We start from the raw sequence: 17,445 nt of genomic DNA, 5'->3' as shown, positions 1-17,445 counted from the left end.
TACATACCCACCACAGCATCCGGTGCCACCAATGGTCCGCAAGTATTGCTTTGCATTGTGCAATCTTGTTCTTTTCAAGGTTGATGGCAACTGTGGGCACTGTCAAAGAGGTGTGATCCAGGAACACATTGGCTCTTTTATGTACTTGATTGCAGATCCGATGGTTTGCAGCGCCACCACCAGAACCAAATTCGTGGGTGTCATCTGCCCTGTGATTCTGCTACTCTTCTTCCCCCAGATTCAGGGCCTACAGAACCGAGTAGCCTTCACAGCCAATTGCTGATGCCACCAGGGCATCCCAGGAGGAGTGTATGGATGATGTGGCCTCGCCCCTGCCATCCCCGCTTGCCAACCTGATGGATGTGGACCCATCGTCACCATTGCCATCACCACCCCCACCCCAGGACATGCCCTCAGGCCTTGACTTGTGCCCAGGCAGCAGTTTTCTGAAGGATGTTCCTGTTGCCTCGCAAGCCAGATGGTGGGGTTTGGTCGGAGTATGCAGTCCTCCACAGTCACGGCTCCTGGCTCATCTCTACATCCAGCATCCTGCCTCTCCCCCATTGTCATCCACATCCTCTCTACATGACAATGGTGCGGCATTTCAGAGGTTGGGGGGGGGGGGGGGGGGGGGCATTGTGCTGGTGTAAGCTGTCGCCAGCAAATCAGTCAGCAAAGATGCAGTGCGAAGATCAATTAGTAGGTGCTGGATCAAGCATGCCTATCACAAGAGAGGCCAGAGACATTCCCATAAGCAATATCAATACGCCATCAACATCATCTCAACAGCATGTATTTAGGTCGCCACCGCTAACTGTAGGGCCTCACTCACCCAGTCATCCAGTTTGGCATCTGTCAATTACTCACAGAGGGGGTTTAGTTAATCACAGGCTACGATAGTGCATAGTGACCAACTTAGTGACTACAACAGGACTATTACCGATGAGCTTGTACCACAAACATGAACTCTATTCAAGTTACATAAATGTTCCAGTTTCTGTGAATAAAGAATCGTATTAATCCATCAGTGCATCTGTGTTGTAGAAAGAGGACATCGGCCACCCATAACAACATTCCCTCCATTGCTTCCTTGCAGTACAATACTCTGCACTAAGATCCTTCCCACTCCTCCTAAAGTGTAGTTCCATAATCCCCTTAACCTCCACAATGTGCTTGTCCATGCCTATACCTCTCCCACTCCCAACATCTTGGTACAGGGATCAAGGTGTAATATCTGCCCAATCCATCGACCCATCACCTCCTACTTCAGTCTTGTCACAGGCTTATCCCACATTGTCCATGGCCGAGTAACCTATGAAAACAATGACCTCACATACCAGCTCTGCTGAAAATGCTGCACGGCTTTTTATGTTGATATGACTACCAACCAGCTGTCAACCAGGATGGATGGCATTAGCCAAACTGTTGCCAAGAACAATGTTGACCAACTGGTGGCACAACTTGCAGCCAAGCATAACCAGCTCAATTCCAATGGCTACTTCGCAACGTGGGCCATTTGGATCCTTCCCCCTCCCCCCCCCCCCCCCCCCCCCCCCCCAACCAACTTCTCTGAACTACGCAGATGGGAGTTTCTTTGCAACACGCACTTCACTCCCATAATTGTCCTGGCCTCAACTTCCATTAACACACAGTCACTACATCCACCACCCAACAGCTCCCCCTTCCTCTGTTGTGTCACCCCCTGCCAAGTCAGATCCTCATGTCATCTTCAGTGTGTGCTGCCCACAACTGGCTCTGACAACTGTGCATCACCCGCCCTCCCACTTTCCTAGCTTGCAAACCAATTGCCTCCCTCTGAGCCATTAGCCACTCACCCCCAATCCCTTTCCCTGACTCCCACCTCTCTCCCCCTATATGCACCCCACCTGCCAGAAACCTCCCAAAAACAGTTTAACCCAAAAGAATATATATGCCATTTATTGGAGTTACAACTTTTATGTCAGAGGCTAAGAACTCAACTTGTGTCCAGCTCTCCAAGTTGTTAAGTTGCAAACATATGAAGCTGTTGCACTTTTGAGACAATGTAGGGTAGTAGCAAGGGAATTCTTCCTGTCTGTTAATGAAAGTCTCATACATGTTGAAGCATTTCGATTCCAGCATACTCAAAAACTACAGTTTCGACAAAGTTCTGTCCAGCTGCACTGACATGGTTGTAATGCAAGTTATTTCAGATGCAGAAAGTGAAAGCCATGAGAAATCAAGAAACTCAAATGTGGAAATATCTACATTCACATAACAAATATTTTTGTTTGAGGAATCTGTAGAACATTAAATTTAGAAGAAGGGCTAACTCAGCCACAAATTCTGTAAGGAATGTAACAGACATTCCATTGGCCCCTGGGGCCTTGTTTATCCTTGTCCATGCCTATTCCAATCCTGCTCCCCGCCCTCCCCCCCGGATCACTTCATTGAGAATGACCCAGGTGCAAGACCAGTTCCATACACACACACACACACACCACCTCCTATGACATCCCAGTCACAGGAATTTCCTATCCAATAAAAGGCAGGGACACATGTGAAAGCAGCCATGTTATAAACCATTTAGATAAAAAAATCTACTCACCAAGCGGAGGCAGAAGACACACATAAAAGAGGGTTGTAATTAGGCAAGCTTTCGGAGCCAGTGGCTCCCTCTTCAGGCAGACGGGTTGAAGGGTAAGGAAGTAGGGTGAAGGAAAAGGACTGGAGAGGTCTAGGAAAACGGGTACATTTTGGGAAAGTAACCCAGAACCGCAGGTCAGGGGAGACACTGCCACTGCTTGGTGAATAGATTTTTTATCCATCCAATTAAATTATTTTGTCAAAAATTGATTGTGTTTGTTGTTATATTATCACATCTTATAAATCAGTTACACTGCAATTACTGGGCAGCATTCTAAGTGGGCATGACAGAACTAACCACACGAATGCCAAGCTGCAAAAATTACCATCCACTGCCAGACATGATATGCACCACAACACAAATGACTTTAATAGCTGCTTCACTATGCAAGCCATTTGGATATTCCTTTCCAGTACGAATTTCTGTGAACTCCTCAAGTTTGAAATTCTCTCTCCAGTACATACTGCATCCCCTCATGATCCCTCATTTGCCTGCTCCCTTCGCCCTCTCCTCTTTCTATATTTCTTATATCCTCTTTACCCCCTCAGAACTCCATTTGTTTTGTGCCATCTGCCATTCCTTCATCTGACAAACTATTCAACAACCTCCTTGCTTCGTGCGTCCTTTCCTACACATTCCACAGCCCAAGCAATTTTTCTCAATAATCAGTGTTGCCGTGGCCTCCATAGAGTGCGTTTGGGTGTCTGTGTGGTTGTGCGAGTGAATGTGTATACTTTCTGGTAAAAGTAAAATGAGAGCTCAAGAGCTAGTGAATACGGTTTCCTGTTACACGTATCTATGAAGCACCCATCAGTCTCTGTAGGTGAGTGGTTGCTGCTCCATTGTTGTATCCAATCAGGAATTTTTATTATTGCTATATCTGAAATGTTTGTACCATTAACAGCAAATCTTCAAGACAGTAATGTTCCAAGTAAATTAAGAAACTTCTAGCAAAGTACTATGAAAGTATCAAGTCTGAATCATAAAAATGGTTTTTTCATCATACACTGAAGCAATTAGACGTACAGAAAAAACCCTAATGTTTATGCCATTAACTTTCCAACCCATAGCATAAATAAATGGCAGAATGGGTGCAGCACACACAAATGGCCATTCATATGTTGGACACAAAGAGAAAGGAAGAGTCCATCTCTGATAGTGATCCATCATCTGTGAAAGTGAGGAAGTAGTTTTCTGGTGTAGTGAATGACAAAATCATCAAGAGTGACAATGTAACTCAATTCATATGTTAACACTTGAAGAACTGTGAAATTCTTACAGTTGAGGAACAGGTGAAAAGTGAAAGGGAGGAGTATAGTGGGGAAATAAAAGGAATCTGTTACACAAAAAAGAGCCCAAAGCATAATTGAATGTGGAATTATTGTATATGTACACAATAACAAAAATCCAGTAGTTGATGTTCATTTCAAACAGCAGGATGTTAGAAACAAAAATTTAACCTAGATGTGTATTTTTTCCTCACCACTGTATAATAATTTAACAAACTAGGTCAAGAAATTATACATGATGAGAAATATAAGCCAATCCACTATACTGAAATAAAGAATATAAATATACATTTTAAAGTGTAAAGAGTATCTTTACAAACAGCACATTACCTAAGCCAGAAAGACGCTGATGCTCCACAATGAAGGATGTTCCTACACAGAATCCACCAATTGTGCCTAATGTCCATTCCATGCTACACATTATCAGGTCAACATCTGCAAGCTGTAACAGGAGAAAGATATAACTCACTGTAATGTGTGTCAACACTATAATCTATTAATGAAGATGCCTAACAAAGATTACTATGACATTTAAACAACACAAATTCTGACACACAGTAAAATTATATGAAATTATATTTTCAGAATGCAATTTGTTTCCACCTTCAATCTCTTCATTTCCTCACCATTATTTAAGCCTTTGTGTTCTTCTCACCAGTTTCTTACCTATCAATATTTCACTTTTCATCATTCAATCATTTTTATTTATTTTGAATCTTTTTTTCTGCATTTTCCAAGTTTTGTTATCCTTTCTTTTTTTTTGTTCTTCCTACATTCTAACTTGTTTGTTCTATTTCAACATCTAAATACCAGCGCATCTCCAGTACACTATCTGATCAAAAGTATTTGGACACGTATTAGAGGACATTAATATCCTTTATGACAGTTTGAACTCTGCTGGGGACACTTTCAATTACGTGTCTTAATATTTGTAGAAGTATAGCAGCTCATTCTTCCTCAAGAGCCAAAACCACAAAAGGTAAAAATGTTGGTTGCTGTGGTCGGGAGCGAAGTCGATGTTCTAACTCATCCCATTGGGTTCAGGTTAGGACTCTGGGAAGGCCAATCCATTCCAGGAATGATACTGTCCACAATTTTTTTTTTTTTTTTTTTTTATATAAATACTGCTTTGTGACGGTGCACTGTCATTCTAATATAAACTCTCATCATCTCAGAATTGTCCGTCTATTTGCGCAGTACACAATGCTGTAAAATGTATTCATATCCCTCTGTATTTAGCATTTTTGTATGTGTAATATGGAGACCATACCTTGGCTACAACTGTAATCCCCCCCAACTCCTAGCCTGTAACACGAACTCCTCTGTACATCACTGCTGACACTACACATTATGGCAGATAACATTCTCCAGGCATTCGTCAAACCCAAACCCTTCTACTGGATTGCCACAGGGTACAGCATGATTCATCACTCCAAATTACTTGTTTCCAGTCATCCACTGGCCAGTGGCGTCACTCTTTGCATGACCTCAAATGTTGCTCCACTTAGCACTGATTACAGAAATCTGTGGCTTATTAGGAACTATTATGCACAGTCATTGTGCGAGCTGGACTACAGATAGCACTTTGGAACTCATGAGTGATTCCTTCCAATAATTTCAAGTGATTTTTTAAAATCATCCTCCGCAATGTTCATCCATCAGTATATGAGATCAGCCCAGTCTTGGTTTAGCTGAGATTGTTCCTTGATGTTTCCGCTTCACAGTCGCATCACCAACAGTCAACTTGGGAAGCTTTAGAAGGGTAAAAATGTCTCTGAAGGATTTGTTACTCAAGTGATATCCAATGACCAGTCCATGTTCAAAGTTACTGAGCTCTTCTCAATGAACCACTTTGCTGTTACTGCTTATCTGATGACAACACAATACTCCCCATCTCCTTTATACTGGTGCGTCTGCCTCTCGTGACATCTAGTGGTCAATGCTGCATTACATGGAGTGTCCAAATACTTTTGATCATATAGTGTACATTACTTTTCCTAGTCTTTCCTTCTCTTGTCTTTCATCTGCTGATTTTCTCACTTGCTTACTGTTCCCTATGTCACTTTTGTAAACAGTACTTAAATTTTCTATTCTCATCTGTTGCATTCACAGCTAACGCAAGTCTTATCACTTAATGTGTGACTGTCCCTTGATTTGGTTTCTGAGTTAAGTTTCTTAGGTATTTCTTAAAAAATTTCCTTTCTCCTCCTTTTATTTTATCATACCTATATCTAACTCAAGAATTTTTAACATGTTTTGTTAACCTGAATATGTGTAGTAGTATTCTACAGCATTTCAATCTAATTTGGTACATAAATGATTTTATTATTTTTACTCTATGAAATATATTGAGACCCAGTTTTCAGCAGCAGCAGCCTGGGCACCTACAATGGTGCTTTACTGATATTTATAGTAGTTGTTCTTCAACAGTGAAGAGAGAAAGAGATAAATAGCACCCACACTTAAAACACACACACACACATACACACACACACACACACACACACACACACACACACACACACACACACACACACCACATTTGGCTCCCAATATCAACATCATTTAGTATCACCCAACCCTAATCACACAGCTTACTCACAATTCTCATGGACTTTTCTTCTCATTCCATTTCCAAGCGTGTTGCACACATGTTCACTTTCGTTCTGGATATACCGTCCATCACTCATTTATTATGTATTTCAAATAAAATGAAAGAGAACACTATATCTACAGTAATTATTGATCTTGTTTGTTAGTTTTCAGCTACCAAGGCTGTTGTCAGACAAGTATTCTCCTCAAAGAAATAGCACTGTGGTGAACAATTCTGGAAAAGATGTTACAACTGAAAGGTGTGTGGCAAAAACTCGAGAGTAAAAGTTAACTTTGATTACCCCAAAATCATAAAACAAATACACGCGCACGCACGCACGTGCGCTCGCACGCACGCACGCACACACGCACACACACACACACACACACACACACACACACACACACACACAGAGAGAGAGAGAGAGAGAGAGAGAGAGAGAGAGAGATAAGTGTATTCGTGTCGTATTAATGTAAATAAGTCCCCCTGACGTGAGGTTTGAACCTTTCAAATGTGTTGTGGAAATAAACTGAACAGTGAATCATAACAGCGCAAACCTGTTGTTTCATTCAATATCTTTGATTCAACAATTGAAATATCACAAAAAAATTTACACTGAATATAAATGAAAAAGATTGTGGATGAGGAAAAGGGCGGGGTGGAGGAGAGGCAGGGCATAAATCATCATGAGTCAAATCATACCATAGACAAAAATCATGCTACCATAAAATCCAAATTCGTAAATAAGTGTAATGCATCTTGTTTTTAACAATCATGTTCTTTGTATACTTCATTGACAGATTTTTTGAAGGAAAGAAATTTGGTTGTCTTTCCCCAAAATAATTATAGCTGTTATGCTTTACAAATGTTAATTTTAACCTGCATTAACTATAATATTAAATTTGTGATCCTGTATTTGTCACTTCCATCATCTGTTGTCCCCATTTATGCTACATTATAATGTTTGGTTAACAACAGTTACAGTTATTCTAGAATGAGTTCATCTGTCAGAAGGGGCATACATCAAAAGAAGACTCATGGATGTCTTTCTATAAATTATTAAGTACAGAATGTTTAGCAAGACTGAGTGAAGAATAATTTAATACAAAGATGTAATGCTATTTCCTGGCTTAATGCTATCTAATGGCTTATACCTTTCTGCTGCAAATGATAAAGCATAAATTTAATTTGTAATGGTATAACAGAAGAAAGATTTTTTTGAGAGCTAGCAAGATTCCTAACCTTTTTAAGTGTCTACTGATGACTCAACGCCTCAAATATTTGGTGAGTTGTTAGCTTCACTCCTTCTATTATGTATATTCCCTCAAGCACCTTACATTGCCATATTATTGTTCAGTTTAATGCTTTTCTGATGTATCAGTGTTAGTCTACTTACAAAATGCCTACAAATTGTTCACATTTTCAGCCTAAGGATGGATGTTCTATTGATTTCTAAATGATGGACAGCGTATAACAACTTGCAACTTTATCAACAACTTTCTGTGGGCTAGTAGCGTTACCATGTGTGTTGAAGTAGGTAAGCACTGGTATATAAAAGCAGGAGTCGCTCACAGTTAGAAGCCCTGAGCTGGAGCCATGCCAAAAGATAGATTAAAATATATTTTCCAATAACGTATTACAGAATTTAGATCATTTGGAAAAACAGCTAGTAGCTAAAGCTACACCTTGACGTGAGCTCAGCTTTGTGTGACAGGGGTTTGGAGCTTTGGGTTCTACGTGGTAGGGCTCTTATGAGCCCCTACAAGGCTTAACAGTCATAGCCTAAGGTACTCTACCAACCTTGATATGCTTTTCATGTTCTGCTACGTACAAAGAAGGGGAATCAATAGGACTCCTAAACTTCCATCTCGAATCTCAATCTCTATATCGCTCTGTTAAGATGTGTTGCTTTATTAATCAATGTTTAATACTCATGTTTTGATGGTGTTGCTTCTTGCAAAGGAAATTATATCCACTGTAGTGAAGATGTCAAGTTTGTAACTGTCTCACAGGAGTACACTAGAATCCGTGGATATACAGGAGGACCATAATTAAAGCTCCAGTTTCAAAAAGGCTGTAAAAAGAGAACCACTGCTCAGAATCAGATGTATTTGATGGGTGCATTATTGATGTCGGGCAAAACAACATGGAACAAAACCATGTAAAGAAATTTTTAGCAATAGATGGTGCTGTAAGAGACTTAATACAAATGAGGTCGGCTTCAAATGACACATAAATCACAATACCATCTATACTGTTCAATGTGCACTACCGCACAACTCTGGCAGTCAACAGTTGTGCATTACTAGATAGGTAAGCCAATCTGCCATGGTAAGGTCATACCACATTGGATGGGAAAAATTAGTTTTTAACTGACCTGAGGCCAAAAACCACATAAAAAAAGAACAAAACAAAATGACACTTGTTTCTAATTGTGCTGGGGCCAAAAACTGCATAAACAGCAAAATGATGTTGGTTTGTAATTATTGTGAGATGGTGCAAGACATGTTCAATATGTTGTCCACCATTTTCTGCACTAGTTGAAATTGAGAAATAACATGTTTCACAATAGATGGGAGGGACTCATGGGGTCACATTCAGAATGCATCATGGAATGCATTCCTACAGTTTTAACTGGAGCACTGAACACAATATCTTTCTGATAACCCCACAGCCAGAAATCACATGGATTCAGATCAGGTGATCTGGATGGCCAGGCTGTAAAGAAATGATAACTGATAATTCTAGTATTTCTGAAATACCTCTGCAGCAGCTCCTTCATTCACTGTGCAAAGTGCAGAGGTGTGCCATCTTGCATAAAAATGACCCTACCAACACATCCTCCAACCTGTTGAAGGGTTGAAATGATGCTGGTGTGCAAAACACTCTCATGGTGTTTACCCTCTGCCAATTCCACTTCAAAAGAACCTGTCTTTACAAACTTTGCAATGATTTTCTCCTGGCTCTTAGCAGACATCAGACCAATGCGTTTTTTCATACCCTTTGAGTGTCTAGAACTCCTGCAGAGTTACTGGCACACAGTCACTCTTCTTGTAAAAGAGCTTTACCAACAGCGCGATCCTTCACGGAGACAGCCATGCTGGGCATCTCGGACGCAAAATGAGGAACTGCTGCACATTTGTTGATGTGGATATTCTGGTCCTCACAGTGCCATCTATTGGCATTTTTTCCCTAGTGTTTTGAAACTGGAACTTTACTTTTGAACACCCTGTATTTGTCACGACATAGTGAAAGTTTCATGAATGATTACATCATGCCATTATTTTTAACTGCTGAGAAATCTACATTGGACTGAAAATCAGATGATGCGATAATCCCAAAACAAGCCATAAGAAAAAGTTAAGAAATTCACAATAAACCAATTAAAATTTTTGAGTAACCTTGCAAGATTTTTGAAGACTATTTCATAGTTTCCAAGAAGTTCCTTGCTTATAACTGTGTTTGTTTGATATAGTGCAAATTTCTTTTTATTACTTGAGGTGCATTTTGAAGGTTTCTTCACAATGGGTGTGTTAGATAGAACTGGCAAAAACATGTACTTTATGTAATAACTGATGTGGACAAAAGAATTAGTAGGGCTCTCGCACTTAAGAATTTGACCACACTGGTAACAGTTTCACAGATTTCTCCAGTATGGAAACCACAAGCTGCAACTGTGTGAAAGTGAAGTACACATGCAAGCCGCTTTTGGACATTTTCACCATGCAAGTCTAAGATATACAGGACAAATCATAGACAAAAGATTCTCATTAGTTATAAGTTATAATTTATAACTTGCAAAACAATACTCACATCAACTCCATAGTATTCCGTAACCCCTCTCCCATGTGCACCAAGTGTGCCAAAAGAAACACTTTCGTCTATGAAAATTCGTAATTTGTATCTTTTGCAAACTTCTATTAGCTCAGGCAGGGGACATATATCGCCCTGAGTTAAATATATTCCTTCAATTACTAAAAACTTTCTAGTTCTCTTCGCTTTTTTTGGATTCTGGAAAAAAAGAAATTTGATACATTAGAGTCATAAATTTACTATTACACAATCTATATTACTAAACGGCTAACCCAGTTCTTCTAGCTGCACACTGCCTATCTAATAGCTTCCAGGTGCAACAAAATTTTGCTTTTCAATATTTCATGTAATTGTTGCCCAAATATAAAAAGCTGTCATAATCTACTCATTAAGAATTATAATCTTACGTTATAGGTTTAACACAGAAAGTAAAGTATTTAAGTTAGGAACTGTGTATAGGGCTTGAGGCTGTATAACTCACGGCATGTAAATTACCCAGACTGCATTCCGCCAGTATTTGGGAATGAGGGGACTTAGCAATCTCCAACACATAAGTTCAAACCTTTTCTAAGATTTTTCTTGCTGACACCCCCCCATAAAATAACAAAAGGAAAAAAAATTATTGCTTACTGCATGTTTGCTGTTCAAACAATGAAACTGCAGCATCAGGTACCATGTTTTAATTTATTACTTCTTTACTACTAACTCTGTTCACAACAAATTTTGCACAGTATCCACATATATCACTACATGTGCTGGAAAAATTAGCTATATACATGGTTTAGGAGTTACGACATCATAAATGTTGATACATGTGAAAACTATGTTTTGCTTAAAGCAGAGCACATATTACCCAGTATATATTCATCCAGTGTTTCATAATGAGAGCACTTATTGTGTTCCAACAAACTTTAAATGTAATTTAAAACCTTTTCCAAACTACTACTCACTTACACACTTAACACCAAATATGTTACACATTAACTTCTTTGTAAAGAATCAGAGATTTGTAGCTCTTTTATACATGGGAGTTCAATTCTCTAAATACTGGTGTGCATGCAAGATAAGATCAATGGATGCTTACCAGGAATCTATAGAAAGAGGCTCTGGAAAGATTTCAATGATACTATCAAAGCACAATAATGCATTCCGCAGTGGGGAAAGTGGGGAGGGGAAGGGGGGGGGGGGGTAGAATGAGTAGTGCATCCAACTTTTAAATGCAATTTGTAATATTCATCTCATCTTAGGTTTATCATGACTTCTGGAATCTCATCATGCTGACAAGAATTACTTGCTGTGTAACAAATATGAATCCATCTATGTAAACCAGTCAAACTGCAGTACCGGTACAAAACAGTTGGCCGAGGCAATGTGGACATGTTGGTGTATGGCAGTGTATTCTGTCTGTTCTGTTGTAACGCTACACAGTGAGCGTGGGCACAATTAAATAGCACAAGCCTCTGCTTCTGGCCTAAAGAGGCTATCTCACATCAGCATAGATGGTGCAGCAAGCACTGCGCCATATGCAAAACAGCCTTACATAAACCGGCACGCCAGCCCTCAGTCACATTAATGTTTGTGTAACAAATGTACACTTCACTGTTAGACTGTGCCATAACTGACTCCTTGATTTCCTAACAGCATTCAGTTGTTGTTGTTGTCGTCTTCAGTCCTGAGACTGGTTTGATGCAGCTCTCCATGCTACTCTATCCTGTGCAAGCTTCTTCATCTCCCAGTACCTACTCCAACCTACATCCTTCTGAATCTGCTTAGTGTATTCATCTCTTGGTCTCCCTCTACGATTTTTACCCTCCACGCTGCCCTCCAATGCTAAATTTGTGATCCCTTGATGCCTCAAAATGTGTCCTACCAACCGATCCCTTCTTCTAGTCAAGCTGTGCCACAAACTTCTCTTCTCCCCAATCCTATTCAATACCTCCTCATTAGTTACATGATCTACCCACCTTATCTTCAGCATTCTTCTGTAGCACACATTTCGAAGGCTTCTATTCTCTTCTTGTCCAAACTAGTTATCGTCCATGTTTCACTTCCATACATGGCTACACTCCATACAAATACTTTCAGAAACGACTTCCTGACACTTAAATCTATACTCGATGTTAACGAATTTCTCTGCTTCAGAAACGATTTCCTTGCCATTGCCAGTCTACATTTTATATCCTCTCTACTTCGACCATCATCAATTATTTTACTCCCTAAATAGCAAAACTCCTTTACTACTTTAAGTGTCTCATTTCCTAATCTAATTCCCTCACATTCAGTGTCTTAGTATATTTCTTCATATGGAAGTGGATTAAAGTTGGTTGCTGGGAATTCTGATATTGTGTTTGTGCAACATTATGATATTTTTCACGATGAATGTGGTATCTGTTCCGCGTGTTTTCATTTCATGGCTCACTATGGCCAATTTGTCAGCAGAAGAAATTCATCAGTTTCTTGTTGAACAACAGCAAGCTCTCACCAACTAGCAGCAGGCTCTCTCTGTGACAGTAAACAATTTTGCAGCATCTTTGACATGCCACAGTTCACTGCTTTTCACCATATGATGACTCTGCAGATGCATAAGAAAAACTCCTTCGGAAACATTTCAAAGCTTTTGGCATTGCCGACCCCAATGTGTGTAAGACTTTCTTTATGTAATGGATTTCTCCATGTGTTCATCACCTTTTGTGTCAGCTAGCTCCTCTTCAGGAACCTTTCAATCTCTCCATTTATGAAATGTGTCAGTTGTTCTCTATGTATTAATGCAAACTTACTCATGATATTGCTGCTCGTGATGAGTTCTGCCACTGTAAAAAGCAGCTGCAGTCGTACAGTTTGTGCAGGGGAACATCAAAGGCTTAGCCATCTTCCAGTTTATTACTAAAGGTCACTGGGCCTCATATGCTGATTTTATGGTTCGTGATGTTGTAATATGCTTAGCCCCTGATACAGAAGTTCGTGAACACGCTTTACAATGTGAAAATCCGTCTCTCACAGAGGTTTTGAACACTGCCCAATCTTTCGAAGTGTCTAGGGAAGCAGAAAATCAGATAGTAGCTTGGTTTGAAGTAGCCGTTGCTTCTCCTCCTCAGCCACCATTGGTTAGTACATTGGGGGAAGATGACTTCTTGGCCATGCCATGATGCATGGGGGCAGTGCCGTGCTAAACAGCAACAGCAGTCAGTGTCACAATGGTAAATATGTACTCTTCTCACATCATCGCCTTATTGTTTTGTTCAACATGAGTGGGCTGTGTGCCCAAAGCGTTGGGTGACATGCAATTGTTGTGAAAAGGAAGGGACATATTGCTTCTGTGTGCAGCCCTCAACCTCCTCTATCAGAGATGAACATGGATGTGAACAATGTTTCCCACATGATGGCAGCCTGAAACAAACTTTATATTAAAGTATGTGTTATAAACAAGATGTTAAAAAATGCAAGTAGACAGAGGTGCAGTAGTGACTTTGTTACATTCTCAAACCTGTGTGGATCTTGGATCACAGGCATTGTCCCCTATCTCTCATTGGCTGATGAGTTATAACAAACAACAAATACCCATATTGGGACAGTTTTCTACTCCTGTAGCGTATAAAGCGCTTGTTCAACCTTTGACATTTCTAGTGGTGGATAATGCCAAAACTGAAAACCATTTGGGTTAGTTGTCTTCAGAATTTTTGGATTCTCTTTCTGACAAAATACATCTGGTATGGGATCAAGTTCTGTACCAACAACTGTCATAGCTGTCTCCTCTAGTGAATGGTCTGCTCCATTGGTAATTGTCACAAAACCTAATGACAGCCTTTGGCTCTGTGGTGATTTTAAAAAGCCTGTAAATTTACAGTCTGTAACTGATATCTATCCCTTATCCTGTCAGGAAGAATTCTTAGCATGACTCTCCTGGAGCCATTATTTTTCCAAAATAGACTTGTCAGAAGCCTACTTACAATTTCATCTGGATGATGATTCCAAACATGGCCTCATAGTGCATACCTTCTTCGGGTTATAGCAATGCCAGCACCTGCCATTCAGTGCAGCTAGCACCCCTGCTATTTTCCAATGATTTTTGGGGCAATTCACTGCCTCCGTGGCAGGGTACATTAACTAACTGGTTGATATTGTGGTCTTCAGTAACTCAACAGATGAACACTTGCAGAACCTTTGTGCCTTGTTCACAGTGCTGCAGGCCGTCGCGTTGAAATGTAACTTTGACAGATTACAATTTTTTCACCCTCTACTGTCTATCTCAATTTTGAAGTCTTGTACGCTGATGTAGCGCATTGACGCCATCATGCTGACACCACTGTGGCTTTGCTGCTGCATTCTACCAATGTCAAAGACTTGCAGGCCTTTCTCAGAAAGATCGCGTACTACCATAAATTTTTTCCTGATGTCGCCACAGTGGCTCAGCCCTTTCATGCTCTCTTACATAAAGGTGTTGCTTTTCACTGGCTGCCCAACTGTGATTGTGCCTTTACCCTGTTGAAGTCAAAATTACACTTGGCACCTTGTCTGGTTACCTCCCAACCAGCCAATATCTCGTTTCGGCTGCAGACACCTCCCAGTATGGCCCTGGGACTGTATTTGTGCACAAAAAGTGGACAGTTCCAAACGCTCCATCTTCCAAAACCCTGAATAAGTTGCAACAGTACTACTCACAGATAGAAAAAGAAGCCATTGCTGTTGTGTGCACACTAAAAAAATTTCATGTTTTCCTATAGGTTCTAAATTCAATTACTAATCATAAACTTCTGGTTTCTCTGTTCCATTCTTCGGCATCTGTTCTGGACAAAATGACCCATCACTTGCAATGCTGGGCTCTGGTTTTGTTGCACTATAACTACATTTTCACTCCACAGCACAACACGCTAATGTGGATGCTCTTTCTCGATTGCCGGCTGGACCCAATCCAGCATTTGATCAAGGTGCATTGCTGTGGTTTCATTTAGACGTTGACACCCGCAATGCCAAGAATGGTTTTCCCATTACCAGATGTCAGATTTTGGCAGCTGTCGCGACTGATCCTGTCTTAAGTCAGGTTGTTCAACTTATCCACCACAGCTGACTACAAGGCATGTTTTTTTAAGTAAGTACCATTTTGAAATTAAAAAAAGATGTGCTAAGATATCTCAATAATTTTATTTTTACACGAAAGCCTGTACCTTAATCTACATACTGACACCATTACAGTCTGATTTTCCTTGTTTACATTATGTAATGAGTGTTTAAGATGCCTCCGATAATCGTGAGTCCCGCCGACTGTGAAGTACGGGCAGTTATAAGATTTCTTAGTGCTAAAGGCCTAAAAGCGATAGATATTCATCTGAGATCTGTGCAGTTTATGGAGAAAACATTATGAGTGATGGAATGCTAAGAAAGTGGATGAGAGCATTTAAACATGGCCGCACAAATGTGCACGATGAACAATGGAGTGGGTGTCCTTCGGTCGTTAATGAAAGTTTGGTGCAGGAAGTGGACAATAAGGTGAGAGAAAACAGATGCTTTTTCCTCCTTGCGAGATGACCTTCCTAATGTTTCTCGTAGTGTTTTGTATGGCATTGTGACCGAGCACTTGAATTACCAAAAATTGTGCACACGTTGGGTACCGAAAATGTTGACGGATGTGCACAAAACCAAACGTTTAGACAGTGCATTGACTTTCCCTGGGCGTACCACGACGACGGTCATCACCGTCTTAAGCCAAATTGTTACGGTCGATGAAACATGGGTGGCCTACATCACACCAGAATCAAAGCAACAGTCCATGGAAGTTGAGCAAGGGTATTGTTTTGCTGCAAGACAATGGCCGTCCGCATGTGGTGAATCAGACCAAAGATCTCATCATATCTTTTCGATGGGCAACTCTAGATCATCCTCCGTACAGCCCCAATCTTGTGCCCAGTGACTACCATCTGTTCTTGCACTTAAGAAACATCTGGGCGGTCAGCATCTTCAAGACGATGACGAAATCAAAACAGTGGTGATGCAGTGGTTAACAAGTCAGGCGGCAGACTTCTATGAGGAGAGTATTCAAAAACTGATACAACGTTATGTTAAGTGCCTCAACATTGATGGAAATTATGTAGAAAAGTAGATTAAGGTACAGGCTTTCATGTAAAAACAAAATTATTAAGATATCTTAGCAAGTCTTTTTTTAATTTCAAAATGGTACTTACTTAAAAAAACATGCCTCATAGATGAACTGCTGGGTCAGGTGTTGGATCTCTTGAGTAGTTATAATGCTCTCCATTCTTGATGGTGTCTTACTTGGTTGGTTTGTGGTATTAAAGGGACCAGACTGCTACGGTCATCGGTCTGGTGTCTTACTGTTGGCTACTGAAGAGTAGGCACCCAGGGTTGTGACCCTGTCCGCATTGTGCCAGGATGTCATGCACCGTCTCCACCTAAACCACTGGAGTGTTTCTCGTACAAAATTGCTGGCCTGCTGCCATGGGTTTTGGATGGTTATTGACAATTAGTTCATGAGTGTTGTGTCAGCCTGCCTACAGTGTGCTACCCATCAAGCAGCACCTTTCCCCTCTCTTTCTCCATGACCACCTCCCCCCCCCCCCCCTCCCCCGCCCCCATCCCCAGTGCCCCAGGAAGTGTATTCATGCCCTTTTGCTGGTCCCTTCCTTAACTCCTTTTGGCTTGTTGCAGTGACACTTTCTCAAAATTTCCTTACATGTTTCATTGCTTGTCCACATCCACGGCAACTGAGGTCACGGCCCTCACAAAGATTACAATTTACTCTTGCACTGGACAATAGCCTGTAATTTGTGTCTCAGAATTTTGAATATTTTTGTACAAAGAGTGGCATTTGGCACATTATGGCCTCTCCATTTCATACTCAGTCCAATGGTGATGCAGTTCAGATGGTCCGTATTTTCCAAACTTCTCTGAGCTCCTGTCGATACTGCAGTTGCTGCCTTTGTCTTCTCTGCTGCCCCTGTCAACGAGTGCCTGCCTGGATATGGACATGGATATGATGCCTCCGTCGCTGCTGTTCCCTTACAAACTCTCGTGGGGACCTGTCCACACCAGTGTCATTTCAGACTGTTTTCTCTTATGATGGCACGGCACCTGCCCCAGCAGTCGTCCTCTTCCGATGAATACATAGACAT

The 17,445-nt window shown here is 40.8% G+C and overlaps 1 protein-coding gene across 1 annotated transcript in view; it reads right to left on the bottom strand.

Moving 5' to 3' along the window:
• The window catches only part of LOC124795642 (serine palmitoyltransferase 1-like), a 58,259-nt gene that overhangs the window by 19,855 nt on the left and 20,959 nt on the right, over window positions 1-17,445 (bottom strand). Inside the window, exons 4-5 of the mRNA XM_047259715.1 lie at window positions 10,322-10,519; window positions 4,246-4,357 (exon numbers count right to left, since the gene is read on the bottom strand). Of these exons, the coding sequence (XP_047115671.1) occupies window positions 4,246-4,357; window positions 10,322-10,519 (310 nt within the window). The remainder of the gene's footprint in view (window positions 1-4,245; window positions 4,358-10,321; window positions 10,520-17,445) is intronic.

The sequence above is a fragment of the Schistocerca piceifrons genome, chromosome 4, assembly GCF_021461385.2.
Source record: "Schistocerca piceifrons isolate TAMUIC-IGC-003096 chromosome 4, iqSchPice1.1, whole genome shotgun sequence".
In the NCBI taxonomy this organism is placed as follows: Eukaryota; Metazoa; Arthropoda; class Insecta; order Orthoptera; family Acrididae; genus Schistocerca; species Schistocerca piceifrons.
Note: the sequence above shows the minus strand (reverse complement) of the source record. Positions and strands in the feature narration are given on the sequence as shown.